This window comes from Notolepis coatsorum, assembly GCF_963971535.1.
Source record: "Notolepis coatsorum genome assembly, chromosome: 7".
NCBI lineage: Eukaryota > Metazoa > Chordata > Actinopteri > Aulopiformes > Paralepididae > Notolepis > Notolepis coatsorum.
Genome location: NC_140171.1, coordinates 82,429,447 through 82,448,384, shown reverse-complemented (window position 1 = coordinate 82,448,384; position 18,938 = coordinate 82,429,447). Strand labels below are relative to the sequence as shown.

At 43.1% G+C, this 18,938-nt stretch overlaps 1 protein-coding gene across 1 annotated transcript in view; it reads right to left on the bottom strand.

The window, feature by feature from the left end:
• inpp4b (inositol polyphosphate-4-phosphatase type II B) overlaps positions 1-18,938 on the bottom strand; it is a gene marked incomplete at its 5' end in the record, with an annotated part of 822,779 nt that overhangs the window by 157,047 nt on the left and 646,794 nt on the right. Inside the window, one exon of the mRNA XM_084318315.1 lies at positions 228-411. Coding sequence (XP_084174441.1) covers positions 228-411 — 184 coding nt within the window. The remainder of the gene's footprint in view (positions 1-227; positions 412-18,938) is intronic.

Below are 18,938 nucleotides of genomic sequence, written 5' to 3'. Positions count from 1 at the left end.
GTGAAGAGTATGAACGAGGCACCTTGAAACAAAGTTTGACACAATCTATCCAGTAGGGAAAAACGCAGTTTGACATACAGCAGACCACCATTGCTCCAGGGCCGTATGGCAGGCAGATTTCAGGCAGAAACACTGTACTATACACAATAACCCTGCATACCTTCAACTCCTCTTGCTAATACAAAAGGTGTGTGGTGGGACTTTGGGGGTGGTAGGTTGGCTCTCACCTTGTCAGCCAGGTTCTTGAGTGAGTCCCTCAGGCCTGGGGGTGAGTGCTGCTGGGCTGCTTGGAGGAGCTGGTCGGCTAGGCTGGAGATGAGGGGCTGCAGCTGGCTCACGGTGCTCAACACCTCCTGGGCTTTGGCTGTGTGCTCTGGGGAGTAGTAGATGCACTGGTAGGCGGTGCTGAAGCTGTGAGGGGGGGGGGGGGAGGTTTAGAAGATCAAACAAAGAAAGCTTCAATTCCTTAATTAATTCCTTCGTGACAAGCATTTTCAAGATCAAGCTCATAATAACAATTGAGTTGACAGTTAAAAGCCACAGCATTGAGATGTTTGTTTAAAAAATATATATATTAAAAAGAAATCTGTTCCAGAATTCAACATTAGATAAGAGCTTGAATAAGTTAAAATACAGTTCATGCTTTATGCTTCTGCTGAGCAAGAATAGAGGGAATCAATGATCCTGTATCCAGAAGCTCGGGCCACAGTTGTTTTGATTCAATCGATGGCTGCCAGTTGGTCTCTAACAGAGGCCCAGATTTACCCGATAAATATACCTATTTAGGCTGTTTTTATCTGAACAAAACACCTTATAGTGTAACATTTTCACCACTAGATACAACTTGGAATCAAAGCAAAAAATACAAAAATAAATACATTTGAAAAAAGCTTTGCATTTTACACCTCTGCAGAATACAGGGAATCAATAACATTGTAGACAGAGGCTCGGCCCACAGTTATTTAGATGGAATCGATAGCTGCTGCTGCTAGGGTGCGATGGCTGAGGGTTATTGAACACCACCATGCAGGGGAGATTCATTACATATCATCTGTATTCCGCTCAATAACAAAACCATAATATGTTCATGTGTCGCTGCGGGGCTGATCCCACTGTTTACACGCGATTATTTTGTCCAATTTACAATTGTAATGGCCATTGATTGTTGCGGGGGAGGTCTGATCATAACAAGTAGCCCACTGTTGGATCTTTGTGATTCTATTGATGAGTAACTTAATATGGTGTAGACATTTTCTGAACACATCATGACTGTGTTGTCATTGTTGTTGTTGTTGTTGTTGTTGTTGTTGTTGTTGTTGTTGTTGTTGTTGTTGTTGTTGTTGTTGTTGTTGTTGTTGGTGTTGTTGTTGTTGTTGTTATTGTTGTTGTTGTTGTTGCTGCATTGAAAATATAAAGCAGAAAACAAAAAAGTAGAACTATCCTGATATAAAAGCAATCCCTCTGACAAAAGTCAAATTGTACTTAAGTCTTTTACATTTTTATCTGCAACCAGCAGCTCTATAGGTTGTTTGGTCGGTTGGTTGGTCCACAAAGATTTCCCCACCCTTTAGTGGCCACAGGTTTCGCCCTAGGATGGAATTGGACACGGAGGTCAAGTGTGTGTGTTGTTCATGTCAATTGGCTAAAAGGGAGCATGACAATGGGAGGGGCCTATTGCAAAAAATATGTGAATTTGCGGTTGTTACATGAACCACCAGGGTGAAAAATCGCGCTGAGCCGTGGATGCACACTGAAATACTGACCGCTATGAAAGCCAGAGACAAAAAATGCTCTGAGTTTCGTAAAAGTCAGTCAAAACTTACCAAAAGCAAGAGCAGTGAACTCCAAGACCACGTGACTGAACTCAAACTAGAAAGAAACAGACTAAGAAATGACGTAAACTCCATGATCAAAACTGCTAAAAGAAAATGTCATCAATGACAAAACTGAGGAAAACAAAAATAAACCATGTGAACTTTGGAAATTACTCAATAATCAACTAGGCTGCAGTAAAAAATTCAAAACCAGGTTCTCAAACATAAACATACAGACGGACAACACGCTCATCACAGACAAGCTGGATGTAGCCAATTACTTAAACACTTTCTTCACAAACATAGCCACAACACTGGTAAACAAACTACCCTCCCACTCAGGGCAGTATGGTGTAGAACACATAGTAGCATACTACAAGAACCTAGGCGTCCACAAAGATGACTTCAAACTAGAAATGGTAACTACAGATGAGGTACTCAAAAAACTGAGCGCCCTCCAACCGAACAAGGCCACTGGCCATGACAACATCCCCTCCAAATTCCTCAGAGACTCAGCAGCCGCCATCACCCCAGTCATCACACACATAATAAACCTCTCCATAAAACAGGGACACGTCCCCAAGGACTTCAAAATTGCGAGAGTAACACCCCTGCACAAAAAGGGCAGCGAATTAGACCCAGGCAACTACCGCCCTGTTTCTATCCTTACATCCAAAAATAGTATACGAACAGGTCGAAAAGTACCTTGCGGAAAAAATCGAATCTATGAATTCCAATCTGGTTTCAGAACATCCCACTCCACTGACACATGCCTTCTCTATTTGAACGACCACATCAAACAAGAGGTGGACGCGGGCAAATACTGCGGCATGGTCATGCTGGACCTACAAAAGGCCTTCGACACTGTCAAGTTCAAGTTCAAGTTCTTTAATAGTTGTCATACAGAAGTACAGAATACTTTCATACAAAATGCTTCTTACAGTTACGCTCCAGAGACTGTGCTAGACAAGATAGTATCAAATAACATAATAACATAATATAGCATGTCATTTAGAAGAAGAAAAATGAGGTCACAGTGTTCGGTATAGACATATGTACAATGTTCTGAGTTACCATATAATATACAATACTATGCAGTGTACTAATGTACAGTACTATCTAGTGCAAAGCAGAAATGGGATGAGGTACAATTTTAGGTACAATTTACAGTAAGGTGTACGAGTTGTAGTGCAATCCTTCATCCATAAATATAAAGTGTGGGGAGTGGGTGCTACAGTGTGTTTGTTTAAAGTGGGTGTGTGCTATAAAGTGTGTGGAGTGGGTGCTACAGTGTGTTTGTTTAAAGTGAGTGTGTGCGTGTGGATGTGTGTGCTATGTGCGTTTGGTGGTTGTTGTTGTGTAGTGTTCATTCATTGTTCGTTTAGCAGCCTGATGGCCTGGGGATAGAAGCTTCTTCTGAGTCTTTCTGTGCTCGCCTTGAGACTCCGGTATCGCTTGCCTGACCGCAGCAGTTCAAAGAGGCAGTTGTTCGGGTGACTGGAGTCTTTAATGATTCTCTTAGCCTTGCCCTTGCAACGCTTGTTGTAAATGTTCTCGAGGGTGGGGAGCCCCCCTCCAATTGTGCGTTCGGCTGAACGTGTCACTCTTTGTAGTCTGCTTCGGTCTTGTGCAGTGCTATTCCCAAACCAGGAGGTGATGTTGCCGGTCAAGATGCTCTCTATTGTACATGAGTAGAAGTTCTTAAGGATCTTCTGACTGACTTGGAACTTCCTTAGGCGCCTGAGGAAGTAGAGGCGTTGTCGTGCCTTCTTCACAACACTGTCAATGTGTGTGGTCCATGTCAAGTCCTCGGATATGTAGGCTCCGAGGTACTTAAAGCTGTTGACTCTCTCAACCGGTGCCCCGTCGATGCTGAGGGGGCTGTAGTCCTTGACCCCCGACCTCCTGAAGTCCACAATCATCTCCTTTGTTTTGCTGACGTTCAGGGAGAGGCTGTTTTCCTGGCACCATCCCGCCAGGACCTTGACCTCTTCCAGGTAGGCCCTCTCGTCGTTGGCAGAGATCAGGCCCACCACCACTGTGTCGTCAGCAAATTTGATGATTGTATTGCTACTCCGCTGGGCCACACAGTCGTGTGTGTACAGGGAGTAGAGGAGGGGACTCAGAACACAGCCCTGGGGGGCCCCTATGTTGAGGGTGATGGATGAGGAGGTGCAGTTGCCTGCTCTCACCACCTGGGGTCTGCCAGTCAGGAAGTCCAAGACCCACTGGCAGAGGTCATAGCCCAAGCCCAGGTCCCTGAGCTTGGCTATGAGTATGGAGGGGACTATGGTATTGAATGCCGAGCTGTAGTCGATGAATAGCATTCTCACATAGTTCCCCTGCCTCTTGTCCAGGTGTGATGCTGCTGTGTGCAGCACATGGGCTATGGCGTCCTCCGTGGACCTGTTGGGGCGGTATGCAAATTGCAGGGGGTCCATGTTGATGGGGAGGGAGGAGCAGATGTAGCCCTTTACTAGCTTCTCAAAGCACTTCATGGCTATGGAGGTGAGAGCTACAGGGCGGTAGTCGTTGAGGCAAGCAGGCTTGGATTTTTTGGGTACAGGGATAATACTGATACTATTAATCAGAATACTCACCATTCTGATTGACAAGCTAAAAGCAATTGGTTTTGATAGTCTATCAGTGAGCTGGATACAATCCTACCTGGAGGGGAGAGAACAGATGGTGGAGATAAAAGGTACCCTACCCCCCCCCCCCCTCACAGTGAGCTGTGGTGTTCCACAAGGAAGCATACTAGGACCACTACTATTCCTAATTTATGCAAATGACATGTCCTCAGCTTGTGACTGCAACTTGTTCCTGTTTGCGGACGACTCGGCCCTGCTGGTCTCTGACAAGAACAAGTTACAGGTTGAAAAAGCCCTCAGCTCGGAACTAGGCAAAATCTGCATATGGCTCGCAGACAACAAACTATCATTACACATGGGCAAAACAGAGTCCATTCTCTTCGGTTCAAATAACAAACTCAGCAAGACCGACGGCTTCTCAGTTGCAGTGGGTGACAATATTGTCACAAGGAAAGATGAAATTACCTACCTGGGTTCTATCCTAGAGGCTAATGTTTCCTGTGACAAAATGGCAGCCAATGTAATAAAAAAAAGTCAACCAACGAACTCGATTCTTGTACCGGATCTCCTCTCTGGTAAACAAGAATACCCTGAAGACTCTGGCAGGAGCACTCATTCAATGGTACTACGACTATGCTTGCACCTCATGGTACCAAAGCACCTCAAAGGCACTAAAAAACAAATTACAAACATCTCAAAACAAACTAGTCAGACTACTGCTTGACCTGACTCCTAGAACCCACCTCACCCCTGCCCACTTTGACAACCTAGGATGGCTTAGAGTAGACATCAGAGTACAGCAACTTGCAATGGGCCTGGTCTACGAGATACACTACACAACCAAGGTACCCATGTACATGTAAAAATACTTCCCAAAGGTCAGTGAATACCACGATCACAACACCAGAGGGAGCTCCACTAATCATGTTAAACCCAGATTCGGCTCAAACAAGGGACTAAACACGTTTCGCAATTATGCCACATCAATGTGGAACGCCCTACCCAAAGCTGTAAAGGAATGTGAATCACTACCCACCTTCAAAAACACTCTCAAAAAACACCCACGGGAGACTGCAATTCGAAACTGGCCCCTACAAATGTCCTAACCCAGTTGTACAGTAAATGACCAAGTATGGCTTTGTCAGAATTCCAATGTCCCCTACCCCCCCCCCCCCCCCCCACCTACCCAACCTCCTCCAATGTACAGTTTCTACGTCAAATGTATATACACTCTTTTTCTGGACACTTTTGTATCACAAACAGTACTGTATTTGCAAATCTGGTATGTCATAAATGTATAGATGTAGCAGTACTGTCTATCTGTATGTTGTGTATGTCATATATGTTATGATGAATTGAAAATGGGGGACCCTGATGTAAACAAGACGAAAGTCTTTCTCTGGTCTGCATCCCCTTAACAATTGTATGTATTGAGCTGTACTGTACTGTACCCATTCTGCAATCTGTTAATACACTTTTCAATCAATCAATCAATCAAACCTTCCTGTGTTTCAGTATTCTGGGGAATTCAACACTTGACCTCTCTACAGGTTACGTTTAAGTGATTGTTGATTTAGTTTTGTTATTTCTGATTCTGCCTCTTAAAGGGGGATGCTGCCGATTTTAGGAATTCACATTGTGTTCTTCGTGTGTCCCTGGACAGTTCAGTCTGTTTGTGAACACACACCACTCTCATCTAAATCTAGAAATCAGAGAGAGACTCTCCATTCGGTGTTGTAACTGGGATGTAAAATCTGGGGCTGCTCCATAGACAATGGATGAGGATCTGACTTTATAATATATAATATATAAAATGTTTGTGTGAGGTCTTTCACCCAAATTGGGTTTATATTCTTGCATTGCTAGAATGTCTGAACCATAATAAACCTAATGTGGTTGTAAGAGCTCACACAAACATTGTATGGCCTCATAAAGTCAGATCTCCATTAATTTTCGATGGAGCAGCAACATATTTCACATCCTAGTTACATCACAGATTGGATGTTCTCTCCAAAGAAATATAGCTTCAGGAGACTGAACCGGCCGAGGAAGAACATATGTTAATTCTTCAAATGGGTGGCATTCCCCTTAAAGCAGACTTAAACTTTGAAAGTTTCATTAACTTATCACATTCAAGTTCAAGTTCAAGTTATTTATTTGTCAAATACACAACAATACAGGGGGCATTGCAAGTAATGCAATTATTGTGTTTCGAGCTCAGACTCAACAGTGCACAATTAAGAAACATCAATGAATACAAGAATGGTAACAATAGGTAGTAGTAGTAAGAAATCAAGCAAGCCAATCTTGGTATTCCAATAGATAATATAATCCTAAGTATTTTATTGTACGCTGATGATATTGTTTTGTTTGCAGAAAACGAAGCAAATTTACAAAACATGTTGAATATTATGAGTTCTTGGTGCATGAAATGGAGACTTGCGATTAACAGTGAAAAAACACAGATTATGCACTTTAGGAAAAAACACGAACAGCAGAGTAGTCATAAGTTTCAATTTGGACCAACGCCTCTGATTTACACACATTCTTATAAATATCTTGGTTTTACCTTTAATGAGTACATGTGCTTCATAGAAGGAAGGAAAATAATGTCTGAGTCAGCAGGAAGGGCGCTAGGGGGCGTGTTGAGTAAAATGAAAGTGTGCACTGACCTTGGGTTTTCAACATATACACAATTATTTGATTCAATGGTGGGTTCTGTTTTGTTTTATGCTGCTGGAGTATGGGGTTTTGATGATGCTCCTGAATGTAATGCGATCCAGAACCGGGCCATAAGATACTTTTTAGGAGTCCATAAATACACACCAAAAGGGGCTATAGAAGGGGACATGGGGTGGGATTCTTGCTTGGTCAAGCAAAAGGGTGAAATGGTGAGGTTATGGAACCGCCTGGTCCAGCTGCCAAATGGCAGGGTGACTAAAAAGATTTTTAATTGGGACAGAGCACACGGTCATCCCTGGTCAAGAGAGATGTCTATGATTTTTTCTTCTACTGACTTGAGTATGATTTTTATGAACAATTTGCAGTGTAAGGTTCACATAATTAAAACAAAATTATCAACAATCCATCAGGATAAGTGGAAGGTGGAGATTTTGAAAAAACCTAAACTTAGAAAATATATTGCAATTAAAAATGAGTATTTTACTGAACCTTATGTAATGTTAAACTTAAAGAGAAGACGGAGGTCTCTGTGTGCCCAGTTGAGGTCTGGCACCCTGCCATTGGCTGTGGAAGTGGGTAGATTCCAGGGTAAACCTGAGGAGGAGCGGCTGTGTGTTCTGTGTGATCTGGGAGTGGTGGAGGATGAATATCATTTTGTTTTTTATTGCCCTTTGTACACCACTTTGAGGAGGGCTTTATTTGAAAAAATTCAAATTGCAAACCCAGATTTGTTTTGGCAGTCTGAGAGCTGTATGTTGAGTTGTTTTTTTGTGGAGGACATCTTCGGTTTTGCAGGATTTTTGGAGAAGGCATGGCACCTGAGACAAAACACACTGTATCCTATATAATTGTATTTGAATTCACCTTGTTTTTCTGTTTTTCTGTTTATTTACATTGAGTACAGCTTGTGTTATATTACGTTTTATTGTATTTTCTTGTATTTTTCTTTTTTTATGGCCATCTTGGTCTATGTCATTTGTTAAGTAATTGGTAAAGTATATTATTATATACTTATTGTTATGTGTCTTGTAAGCCCATATGGGCTGGGCATACATCTGTATGTAAGACACGAAAATAAAAAATATCAAATCAAAATCAAATCAAAGTAACATCAAAATAAAATATAAGGTAAGGTAAAATATTTACAATTATTTACAGAAAGTGTCTTGCGAGTAGTGATTGTGCATGATAAGGTGCATGTGTGTGTGTGTGTGTGTGTGTGTGTTTAAGAGTTTTTTAAGAGGTGTGTGTGTTCAAGAGTTTTTTTTATAGGGCTATCTCCTGTTCATGTCCTTGTTCAGGAGTCTTGTGGCCTGTGGGAAAAAGCTGTGCCTGAACCTGCTGGTTCTCGTGCGGATGCTCCTGTACCGTTTGCCAGACAGTAACAGAGTGAAAAGTTTGTGACTGGGGTGACTGTGGTCTCTGAGAATGTTGCAGGTAGAGGTCGCCCATGGCTGGCAGCTCAGTCCTGGTGATGTGTTGACTTCACCACCCTTTGCAGAGGGTCGGTGGCTGAGCAGTTGCCATACCAGGCAGTGATGCAGCCAGTCAGGATACTCTCAATAGTGCACCCGTAAAAGTTGCAGTGTGAATGGGGGCGTGCTCTCCCCCCTTGGACTTCCTGTAGTCCACGATGAGCTCCTTCGTTTTGCTGATGTTGAGGTGGAGGTTGTTATCCTGGCACCATGTTGCCAGTGCACTCACTTCCTCTTTAAACTTCGACTAGTCATTTCCGGTGATCAGGCCAATGACTGTCGTGCCGTCAGTAAACTTGATGATGGTGTTGGAGCTCTATGTGGCCACACAGTCATGTGTGAACAGGGAGTACAGCAGGAGGCTGAGTAGTACGCAGCTCTTGGGGGGCACCGGTGCTGAGAGTCAGTGTGGAGGAGGTGATGGAGCCCATCCTCACAGCCTGGGGTCTGCCTGTAAGGAAATCCTGGATCCAGCTGCACATGGCTGGCTTGAGTCCTAGGTCCCTGAGTTTGATGGTGAGTTTGGAGGGCACAATGGTGTTGAATGCTGAGCTGTAGTCGATAAACAGCATTCTCACATATGTGTCCCTCTGGTCCAGGTGGGAGAGGGCGGTGTAGAGGGTGATGGCGATGGCGTCGTCTGTAGACCTGTTTGGTCTGTAGACGAACTGTAGTGGGTCCAATGTGTCCGGTAGTGAGGAGGTGATGTGGGTTTTGACCATCCGCTCAAAGCACTTCATGAGTTTGGAAGTGAGAGCTACAGGGTGGTAGTCATTCAGGTAGAGGACTTTTGCTTTCTTGGGGACAGGGACAATGGTGGTCTTCTTCATGTGGGGACTATGAACAGTAGCAGAGATGTGTTGAAGATGTCCGTGAAGACATCTGCCAGGTCTTCTGCACACACCCTGGGTACTCTGCCAGGGATACCATCTGGGCCAGGAGCCTTGTGTGTGTTAACCCTTGTAAAGGTTTTACACACTTCTTCCCTAGCTAGTTCCAATGGGCAGGAGTCCTGGTTCAGTGTGATATCCACAGCAAGGGTGTTGTCCTCAAACCGTGCATAGAAGGTGTTAAGCTCCTCTGGGAGGGAAGCAGACACCTCTACGGAACTGGTCATTTTCCCTTTATAGTCTGTGATTGTTTTTAGTCCAGACAACATGTTTTTAGTGTTAGAACCATGGTAGTTTGACCCTACCTTGGCCCTGTATTGTCTCTTTGCAACCTTGATTGCCTTCTGGAGCTGGTACCTCGACTTCCTGTAGTCGTCCAGGTCCCCAGAGTTGTAGGCAGCAGTCCAAGCTTTAAGCCTAGCCTGTACTTCTCCATTCATCCATGGCTTCTGGTTGGGGAATGTTCTGATGTTAATCCGTGGGACACAGTCATCAATACATTTTGTTGTGTAACCAACAACATATTTTGTATGCAAAAGAGATATTCAGATACATTCAGATAAATGTATATCCTTTGAAACATTCTGTAAAACGGAAACACACACGTAAAGTATAAGCACCTCAAAACTATACTCAAGTAAAAGATAAAAGATGGCAGAAAGCACCAATGTTTTCCAGGTTCTCAGGCTAAACTGTGGAATTTGACCTGGAGCTCAATGTCAAACCACTTTTACATTATGAATAATTAATAATGAATTAAGAATGAAAGAAAGAAAGAAAGAAAGAAAGAAAGAAAGAAAGAAAGAAAGAAAGAAAGAAAGAAAGAAAGAAAGAAAGAAAGAAAGAAAGAAAGAAAGAAAGAAAGAAAGAAAGAAAGAAAGAAAGAAAGAAAGAGTGGGAGACTATTTAAGAAAATGGAGAGCAGTGGTGAGAGGATTTTGGAAATGAGAGAGAGAGAGAGAGAGAGAGAGATAGTGTGTATAAGAGTGTAACAGCAAATGGGGATAACAATATGCCCTGCAGAACAAAACCATTTTTTGTGAAGAAGTGAAAAAGAGGGCATCATTAGAAGTCAATCTCTGTGTGGAACAACCCCTACCTGCAATGAGTTGTAAAAATCTGGAAGGCCTTAAGAAAGCAGGTGTACAGGGAGGGGACGTGGCTCGCCGCTGTCCGTGTCTCTGACTGGCTTGCTCTAAAAACCTGGCATTGTCATTACAGCTAATGAGCCCTCTAGAGAATGGCCACCCTCTGGCTCCAAGCTAATCAAAGGCTTTGCTGTGTGAGAGAGGATACATGGACAAACTCAGTGAAATACTCCACCGTATACCAAACACCACCACGCCCGCTCCCGTACCTACCGTTCCTACCGTTTCTTCAAATAAGATAGCTAAGATAGCAGCTGCAGAAAAGTACAAGTTTGAATACTCTACCTCTACCACAAGAAAGAAAGACAATGAGAACTTGTCCATACCCGTTTGAGCTTGGATTCTCTTACTTCATTATGCAGGACTAAAGGAGAGCAACAGCAGAGACAATGCAAAGGAAAGTCAGAGGAGGACAATTGCCTCAGCAGCAGAGATCCAATAACCCTGTTGACTCCTAAGTACAAATCCAATGCCATTAGGGAGCCTATGCAGGCAATAATGAATGTGGGGTCCCACCAGCTGATGCTAGAGGACAGGATTGATCTTCTCTAAGATGGGCTAAGGCCGGGAACTTTAATTGCCTCATCAGCATTGTCATCAGTCCAAAAGCCTCACTTCTACCAAGATGGTGAAGGCAAGCAAACAGCATGAACCTAAAGTGATAAAGCTAGATCAGACACAGCACAAGCCTAAATTGATAGAGCTAGATCAGACACAGTACACACCTAAAGTGATAGAGCTAGATCATAAATGTAGATACAACAAGATGTAATATATTTACTTGTTGTATAAGCAATATATTTGTAAGCAAAATAATAAACAAGCAGCAAGAGCCAGCATATCACTAGGGTTATCAAGTGGGCACCCCCTTCACTGGTGTTTGGTCAAGTTAGGCTCACGACACCTCGGGAAGGCCCAATGGTTAGTTCCAGCATCCCAGAACCATGCCATGCTACAGTAGCTCCCACCTTTCTATGATTCACACGCCAAACCTCCCTATGTTGAAGCATTATGTCATTATGTATCTAGTCAGACCTTGGAGAGTGGTTGGCACCGGACAACACATTCAGTATAAACATGAGATAGTAGACATAAGCCCTGTGTTCACCCATAACATTGAAAAACACTCATTCAGTACTTGTGTTAAGCACCAAACAAGTTCACTTTTACTGCACTGTGCACAGTGAGGATCAATGGGCCTCATTTTAGTTTTAGTCTTCTGGGTTTTGCTTCCTGTATCAAGGAGAGGCTCTGAAAATCAAAGCTAGAAGATGGAAGAGCGTCCAGGGAGGTTCCAGTTAATGTTTTGGCTATAATAATGACAAACCTCTGTTGATGTTACATGGTCTCCATATATCCTTTGTGTGCAAATATTAAATTTATCAGTACATTAGAAGATCTCCTTCAGCAAGAGGGGAGAAAATAATAGCATGAGCATGTAGAAACAGGGATTCCTCAGGGGGAGAAAAGTACTAAACCTTCCCATCAGACATACAGTATGACTCCCCATGTGAGGCGCCCACTCCATCACTAGCCCCGAATCCAGGCTGAGCTATTAACAGACATTACCAAAACTAGCAAACCATGACTCTAGCTAAAAACATCTTCCTTGGTTTTCCTAAATGATCAATAGGAATCGGTTATGACAGTAATGAGAGTGGGAGGAGTGCCGGGCCCGGTGGTCTAATTAAGCCGGCATCTCCGGCGCATGGCTAATTAATAGCGGAGGGGAAATTAATGAAGAGCTCCCGGCCTGCCACTGACAAGCAGCAGGAGCAGAATGCAGCGACGTCAGCGCCGAGCCCCGCAGCACCCCAGGTGACTGCCAACGCCTGCTCCGTCATTCAGACAGCCGGCTCAGAGACAAGCCTCACAGCCGTGGCCAAAATCTATACTCTGTCGCGGACAGAAAGAAAAATGCTGTAGGATCTCGTCAACAACAGGATACCTGTAACAGCTAGTCTCCCATCTGTGGCAGGAAGCACTATGCTGAGGAGCGTTGGTCTCATGTCAGTTCTCAGGAGAACAGCTGAGGGCCATCCTGATGAGTGCCGGGGAAAGGCACTGATTTCATCCCAGATCATATGGACAGACAGCCTGGAGTAGACTGACTCTGGATCTGGCTGTGTGTGAGCGAGCTGCTCTTCCAGATCAGACCTGACCCGACAGAATATTGCTAGTCAAGTTAAATCTCCACATCTTCCCCAGGAGACTATCGTGCACTGTTGCCTGAACGAAGACGCTGATGCTACAGTCCTGCTGTCCCAGAACTGTGTCATTCCACCACGTGCTGCTTGATCAGCAGGACCCGACATGGCTGCCATGGTTCCTTTCTTCTCCACATCTGTCATGGTGGCTGGTATTCAGAGGTACATATGGTGCGGAGGAACTCGCCACAGCTTTTGCACACACTGCACACTTGACACTTGAACCCTGGGAACTGGCGGGACGCTGATCTCATGTTAAGCACTGCACACAGAGCTTACACGCACAAGCACACATCAGAATGCTATCTACTGTATCTCTCTCCCTGTGTCTCTGCACCCCCCAACCAACACACACTGACAGCATTCTAGAATGTAACAGAGGAAGAGAGGAACAAGATAGAAGAAGATTCATGTTCCGTAAAACTTGACTCTGTTAAATAGTGTGGCGTATTGTCCTATAGTCATAACAGAATAAAGAAAAAAGGCTTTGTCAAACCTTGGCAATTCCACAGCTGTGTCTATAGGGTTCCATTAAAAAGTGATAAAAATAATCCAGTGACTTTTAAAATGGCCATTTAAGGCGGGGGACGGCATGCATTAATGAACGCTGAGCGCTCTTGCCCTGTGTGTAAAGCCATGTGCGAGGTTTCCGGAGGAATAGTAAAGTGTAGATATTGATTAAACTCTCTATTCCCGGCCCATCTCCAGAGACAGCCTACATTGCACAGTGTCGTCTATGCCAAGAGCTTGGCCATTGCAGCTTTTTTAATGTATCTGGGAAGAGCTGCCCTTGCTTCCCTCCGGTGTCCAGGGAACAAAGACGAATAGCTCTTTTATTGGCCTCCTGATAACTCCTCCAGGCTCAATATTTTTTTCTAAATGTTCCCCTCCCTCCAGTTTCCCCCTCCACCTCCCTTTGATGAATTAATATCACATTGAATAGCCAAGTCTCACATCTTCACCAATTGTTCCCCATTTAATCAAACGCGATTACAAAAGGCTTGCTCTCAAAGGCGGGGAAGCATACTGGCATAATGAGTGTATGTGTATGTGTGTGTATGTGTGTGCACACATGCATGTGTGTCCTTCCTTTTGCTCTACAGATAAGCTTGACTTCCTGTGCATTTCAATGATTTCCAACTTGGAGCAAAGACTACCGTACCGAATCCTCACCTCACAGGAAGTCCAAATCTGATTGCGATGTGCTTCCTGGCTGAAAATAAGTCAGACTTTTCCAAGGCATGCATAATAAAATGCAAATGAAATCACAAAATAATGAATGTTCCTCATTTAAACACACTGCTCCATTAAAACGGCAACTACGCAAATACAATGCAATTACTGAGAGGAAAAAAAGTCGACACACGATTTTGTTCATTCTCATTTCCGACTGTGACAGACAAAAAATTACTGGATTCCAGGTCAAACGTGGACAAGACTCAACGAAGGCCGTTGTCAGTTAGCCAGGCGGAAAATTGGAAAATGTAAGCTATAGTGAGTCATTAGCTAAGTCAAATATGAAACAAAAAGCTCTGTCTCCCAGGGGAACTCTTCCCTCCTCCAGACTAATCTCTCATTCAGAGAAAATGATTTAACTTCAGTGGACTCTAGAAAAATATGCTAACTCTTATCGTGGCACACGGCAGGCAGATAAAGTTGACCATCATCTGCAAATTCGCTTGTGCACTTTAGCGTAAAGACTGTTTTTTCCCCACTTTTTTTTTTAATCAGAGGAGCCTCAACTATTTCCTCACAAAACGATCACCTGCCCGTGCCTCCTCCCCTCTCAATCGTTCTCCTGTTTCTTCCTTGTGGAGCTCCAGACTCTGTGTGACTAATTGGATCTGGCATGGTCTGTAATGACTTTGTACTCAATGGGGGGGGGGGAGACTTAGTTTCCTCTGGCATCAGTCAAGTGACCAACGCACTGAACTCCGGTGACATCCACCTCCATCCTGCATCAGAAGACACTCAGTGACAGCAAAAGAAGAAAATAACAAACCCCCTAGTAGATCCAGGAAGTGATGTGAGTTGCCAGTTCATTAGGTACACCACCATGTGCTCTCTACAGATGCCACGTGGGCATGGTTTGGGTGAATTTGTTGGAATGGGATGAAGTGACCTTAACTCATTGGGCGCCACCCACTTTCCCCATCTGTACTGCCTGGCGCCAGCTTTTCTTGACCATTTTCACGATATTTCACGATCTTTGCGGAGCTATTGTATATTCTATATTATAGCTATGGAGACAATAGTAGGCCTATGGCTCATTTGACAGACACTATTTTATTTGTTTTAGGTTTTTATTGATTTTTGCTACCGGGCAGTCTGGTAGAGAGAGAGAGAGAGAGAGAGAGAGAGAGAGAGAGAGAGAGAGAGAGAGAGAGAGAGATAGAGAGAGAGAGAGAGAGAAGGAATGGGAGATAGACCGGGGAAGACATTCGGCCGTGTTGCACCATAGTGCTGTATGTGGTGCGCCACTCGGGCGCCCGACAGACACTATTTCTATTCCAACATGTAAAAAATAGTTTGTTTCTACATACCTTCGTTCACTCACAATTCCAAGCTAAACATTGCCTCGTTTCACAAAAATCCAGGCTGATTTTCTAGATTGTGAGATAAAGTTTTGTGCAGCGTATGCGCAAATCTCGCAGCTGCTCGCTTGAAACCTATATTATTGCCAGGTCAAAGGTAAACACATTACCTTGTTTCTTCACAAAGCCGGGGGGGGGGGGGTCGTATATCCGATGCTGCGATCATGTAAACGCATGTTTTATGATGGAGTTTCGGTAAAGTACACATAAAATAGATAGTTACCTTTGGTTTACAGGTACTCCATTTCTCACTTCGAGTCCAAAAGTGTCTTGAATCAGAACAGGATCAATACATATAACGTTAGGTAGCCCTCATCCGTCTTCTTCATCTGCTCGGGCCAGACTATAGACGGAGCCGAATAGGTTTCCTCATCAGTCGGTTTGATTATAGTTGTTTTACATTTTACCAGTAGTGCTTAGTCCAACAAACACACCTTATCGTCCATAATCATCATCCATATAATCCATTCTGTCTTTTTCATAATATCCAATAGTTCGCTCGCCATTGCATTGCAGCCAGGTTACTAGTGTGTGCTCGGGCCAGACTATACCACGGAGCTGAATAGGTTTCCTCACCGGTCGGTTTGATTATAGTTGTTTTACGTTTTACCAGTAGTGCTTAGTCCAACAAACGCACTTTATCGTCCATAATCATAATCCATAATAATCCATTTTGTCTTTTTCATAATATCCAATAGCTAGGCGATCGCGATCGTCAAACGTGTCCTGCTCACTGCTGCTCACAACGAGTACCTAGTTGTTTGGGGGCTGTGGGGGCTGGCACTAACACACTAATAGCTGGCCCATGATGTTCATAAGGTAGGCGATACTGCCACCTGGCGAGATGTGATCGTCATTGCAATTCCAACATAGGCAGATGTGCCAGATGGCTCCGGCTGAGTGTTTAGAACAGGGATCAAAGGAAAAAGATCAAAAGATCTAAAAACGAGTATACTCGTTATTGGCACTCAATGCTTGGCGGCGAAACAAGAGTATACTCGTTATTGGCGCCCAATGAGTTAAGTTACTTTGAGACAGCCTGCTGCCCACCACTCAGTCACTGTACTGAGTCACGTTATAGTCTGTAATGTAAACCTAGAAAACCGGCTGAAAGAATTAGAGGGGAAAGAAAAGACATGCATGAGTAAAGATAGGTATCACCTAAATCAGCCCGTATATGCTATCCAGGAAATTGATGATCATTTACTCCAAGTTTTTTTTGGAAAATAATCAGAACAGCCATTTACAACGGAGTCACTTGACCTTGAGATTTATTTTCTAATATTGCATATTTAACTGAGTTATAAAGCTGAGACTCTTGTGAGTCCAATGAGCACATTTGTATTTATATGTAATGATGTGAATAGTCATATTAGACCTTTCAATGTGGTGACGAAAACATTTGACCTCACTGTATAAAATTACCTCATTTCTGATGACCTCACTTTCTCCCAAATATTCTGGGGCCAATATTTGCAGGACTCTTGTGGATCAGGATGTCCAGATTGGCTTTCATTACATTGCATTGTCCATTAGAAGATTAGAACTGATTGTGCACATTCATTTATTTTGACAGTTATTGAGAGTTTGAATGTTTGAATATGGCCACCTGTGATGTCATTAAACCCTTGTCTTGTGTTAATTACAGCTCAAACAGTTCCTATAAGATAAGGTATTGCTATTTCTTCATCTACATAATTTCATGGTGCTGTAATTAACACACAAGGATTCAATGTCCCCAATAACCTAATACAGTATGTTGACTTATAATTTTCAATAAGCCAAAACACTATTTATAATGCCATAGAAGCATTTATACAACAGGTAGGTCTGACCACACATTGTGATTGGTCGAGAGTGTTCTAAGCCGTGAGTATATTAATGATACACTCACGGTTAAATCACCATGAATATACCACTGCGCTGGCTTTAGAATGTTGTAGAAAGTTTCAACTGCCATTCATCAAACGGAAACTGTCAACATTATATGACCGTACTCCGTTACGTTTGATTTAACGTACCTGTAGGACCTACAGGTACGTAGGAGCTATTTTAATCTCAAACAAGCCTCTTGAGACGGTCTGGTCTACGGAGGAGATTGGGGAATCCCCGTGTCATGGCAGCATATGCCCATATATGGACCAAGAGCGGTTCAAAATGTCTGTTAGTCATCTGAATCAGACGGATACAAGCAATGGTTTTGCCCAGATTATTTGATTATTGACACTTCCACTAAATATATTAATCTAGCTACTAACTGGGGAGACTGATCAATTACGGATAAAGGAATATAGCGGTTTGATTTATAGACATTTTTATTAACAGATTGCAGAATGGGTACAATACAGTACGGCTCATCGTACGGCGGGACAATCGATTACGATAGTTATGAATTGATGATGAATTGAAAATGGAGGACCCTTATGTAAACAAGACGAAAGTCTTTTTCTGGTCTTCATCCTCTTAGCAGTTGTTTGTATTGAGCTCTACTGTATTGTACCCATTCTGCAATCTGTTAATAAAGTTTTCAATCAATAAATCAAACCTCACATTGTTAAACTGGGCATGCATCCAAAGTCCTGTCGCAGCCGTCCAATCTCCAAAAACGTTGGAGCAAATTTCCAAACAAGCGTTATTTGGACGAACTGACTACATATTTGGAATCTAAATGGGTACATTCTTGCTTGATTTTTATAATAATAATACAAATAATGGTCCTACTGTAGGTCATACATTAAAACAGCGTTCCACCTTGGTAAATAAGTGGTCGGACCTACCTGTTGTATAAATTAGAATAATACATCATCCGCTTGCGTTGCCAGCTGGTTGATAGCCTACTCCATTTTAAATTCCATAGCAACGATACATCTTTAGGAACTATTTTTCTATGCCAAGTTCACTGAAATCAATATAAAAGACCCTAAACATGTCTGTATTCATCCTATATTTTTACGGTGCAACTTGCTGTATAAAAGCAATAATACACTTGAACCAGTGGAATATCAGGAATATTACCACTCTGTGATGCCTACGAGCTTCCCTCTCGTGGCTGCAGCCGTGGCAATATTCCTGATATTCCACTGGTTCTTGTATATTATTGCTTAAATGGTCTAGTCTATTTGGATTATAGTCTAGTTTTGGAATTGACAGCACTGAGTTTAATTCCACCGGTTGCTCTAAAGTTGTTGCAGTGACTGTCTTTCAACCACTCTGCAGTGCAATGAGAGGAGAGAGAGAGAGAGAGAGAGAGAGAGAGAGAGAGAGAGAGAGAGAGAGAGAGAGAGAGAGAGAGAGAGAGAGAGAGAGAGAGAGAGAGAGAGAGAGAGAGATAGAGAGAGAGAGAGAGAGAGAGAGCTTTTTTCATCTGGTTAAAAATAAATAAGGAACTTACATCAACCGAGAAAGATATCTACCTGTGTGCCACCTACATCCCCCCAATTGAATCCCCATACTACAAGGAAGACATGTTCCTAATCCTACAAGACGAAATCAACCAGTTTCAGACTCAATGCCAGGACAGGACGAGAACCTGACACT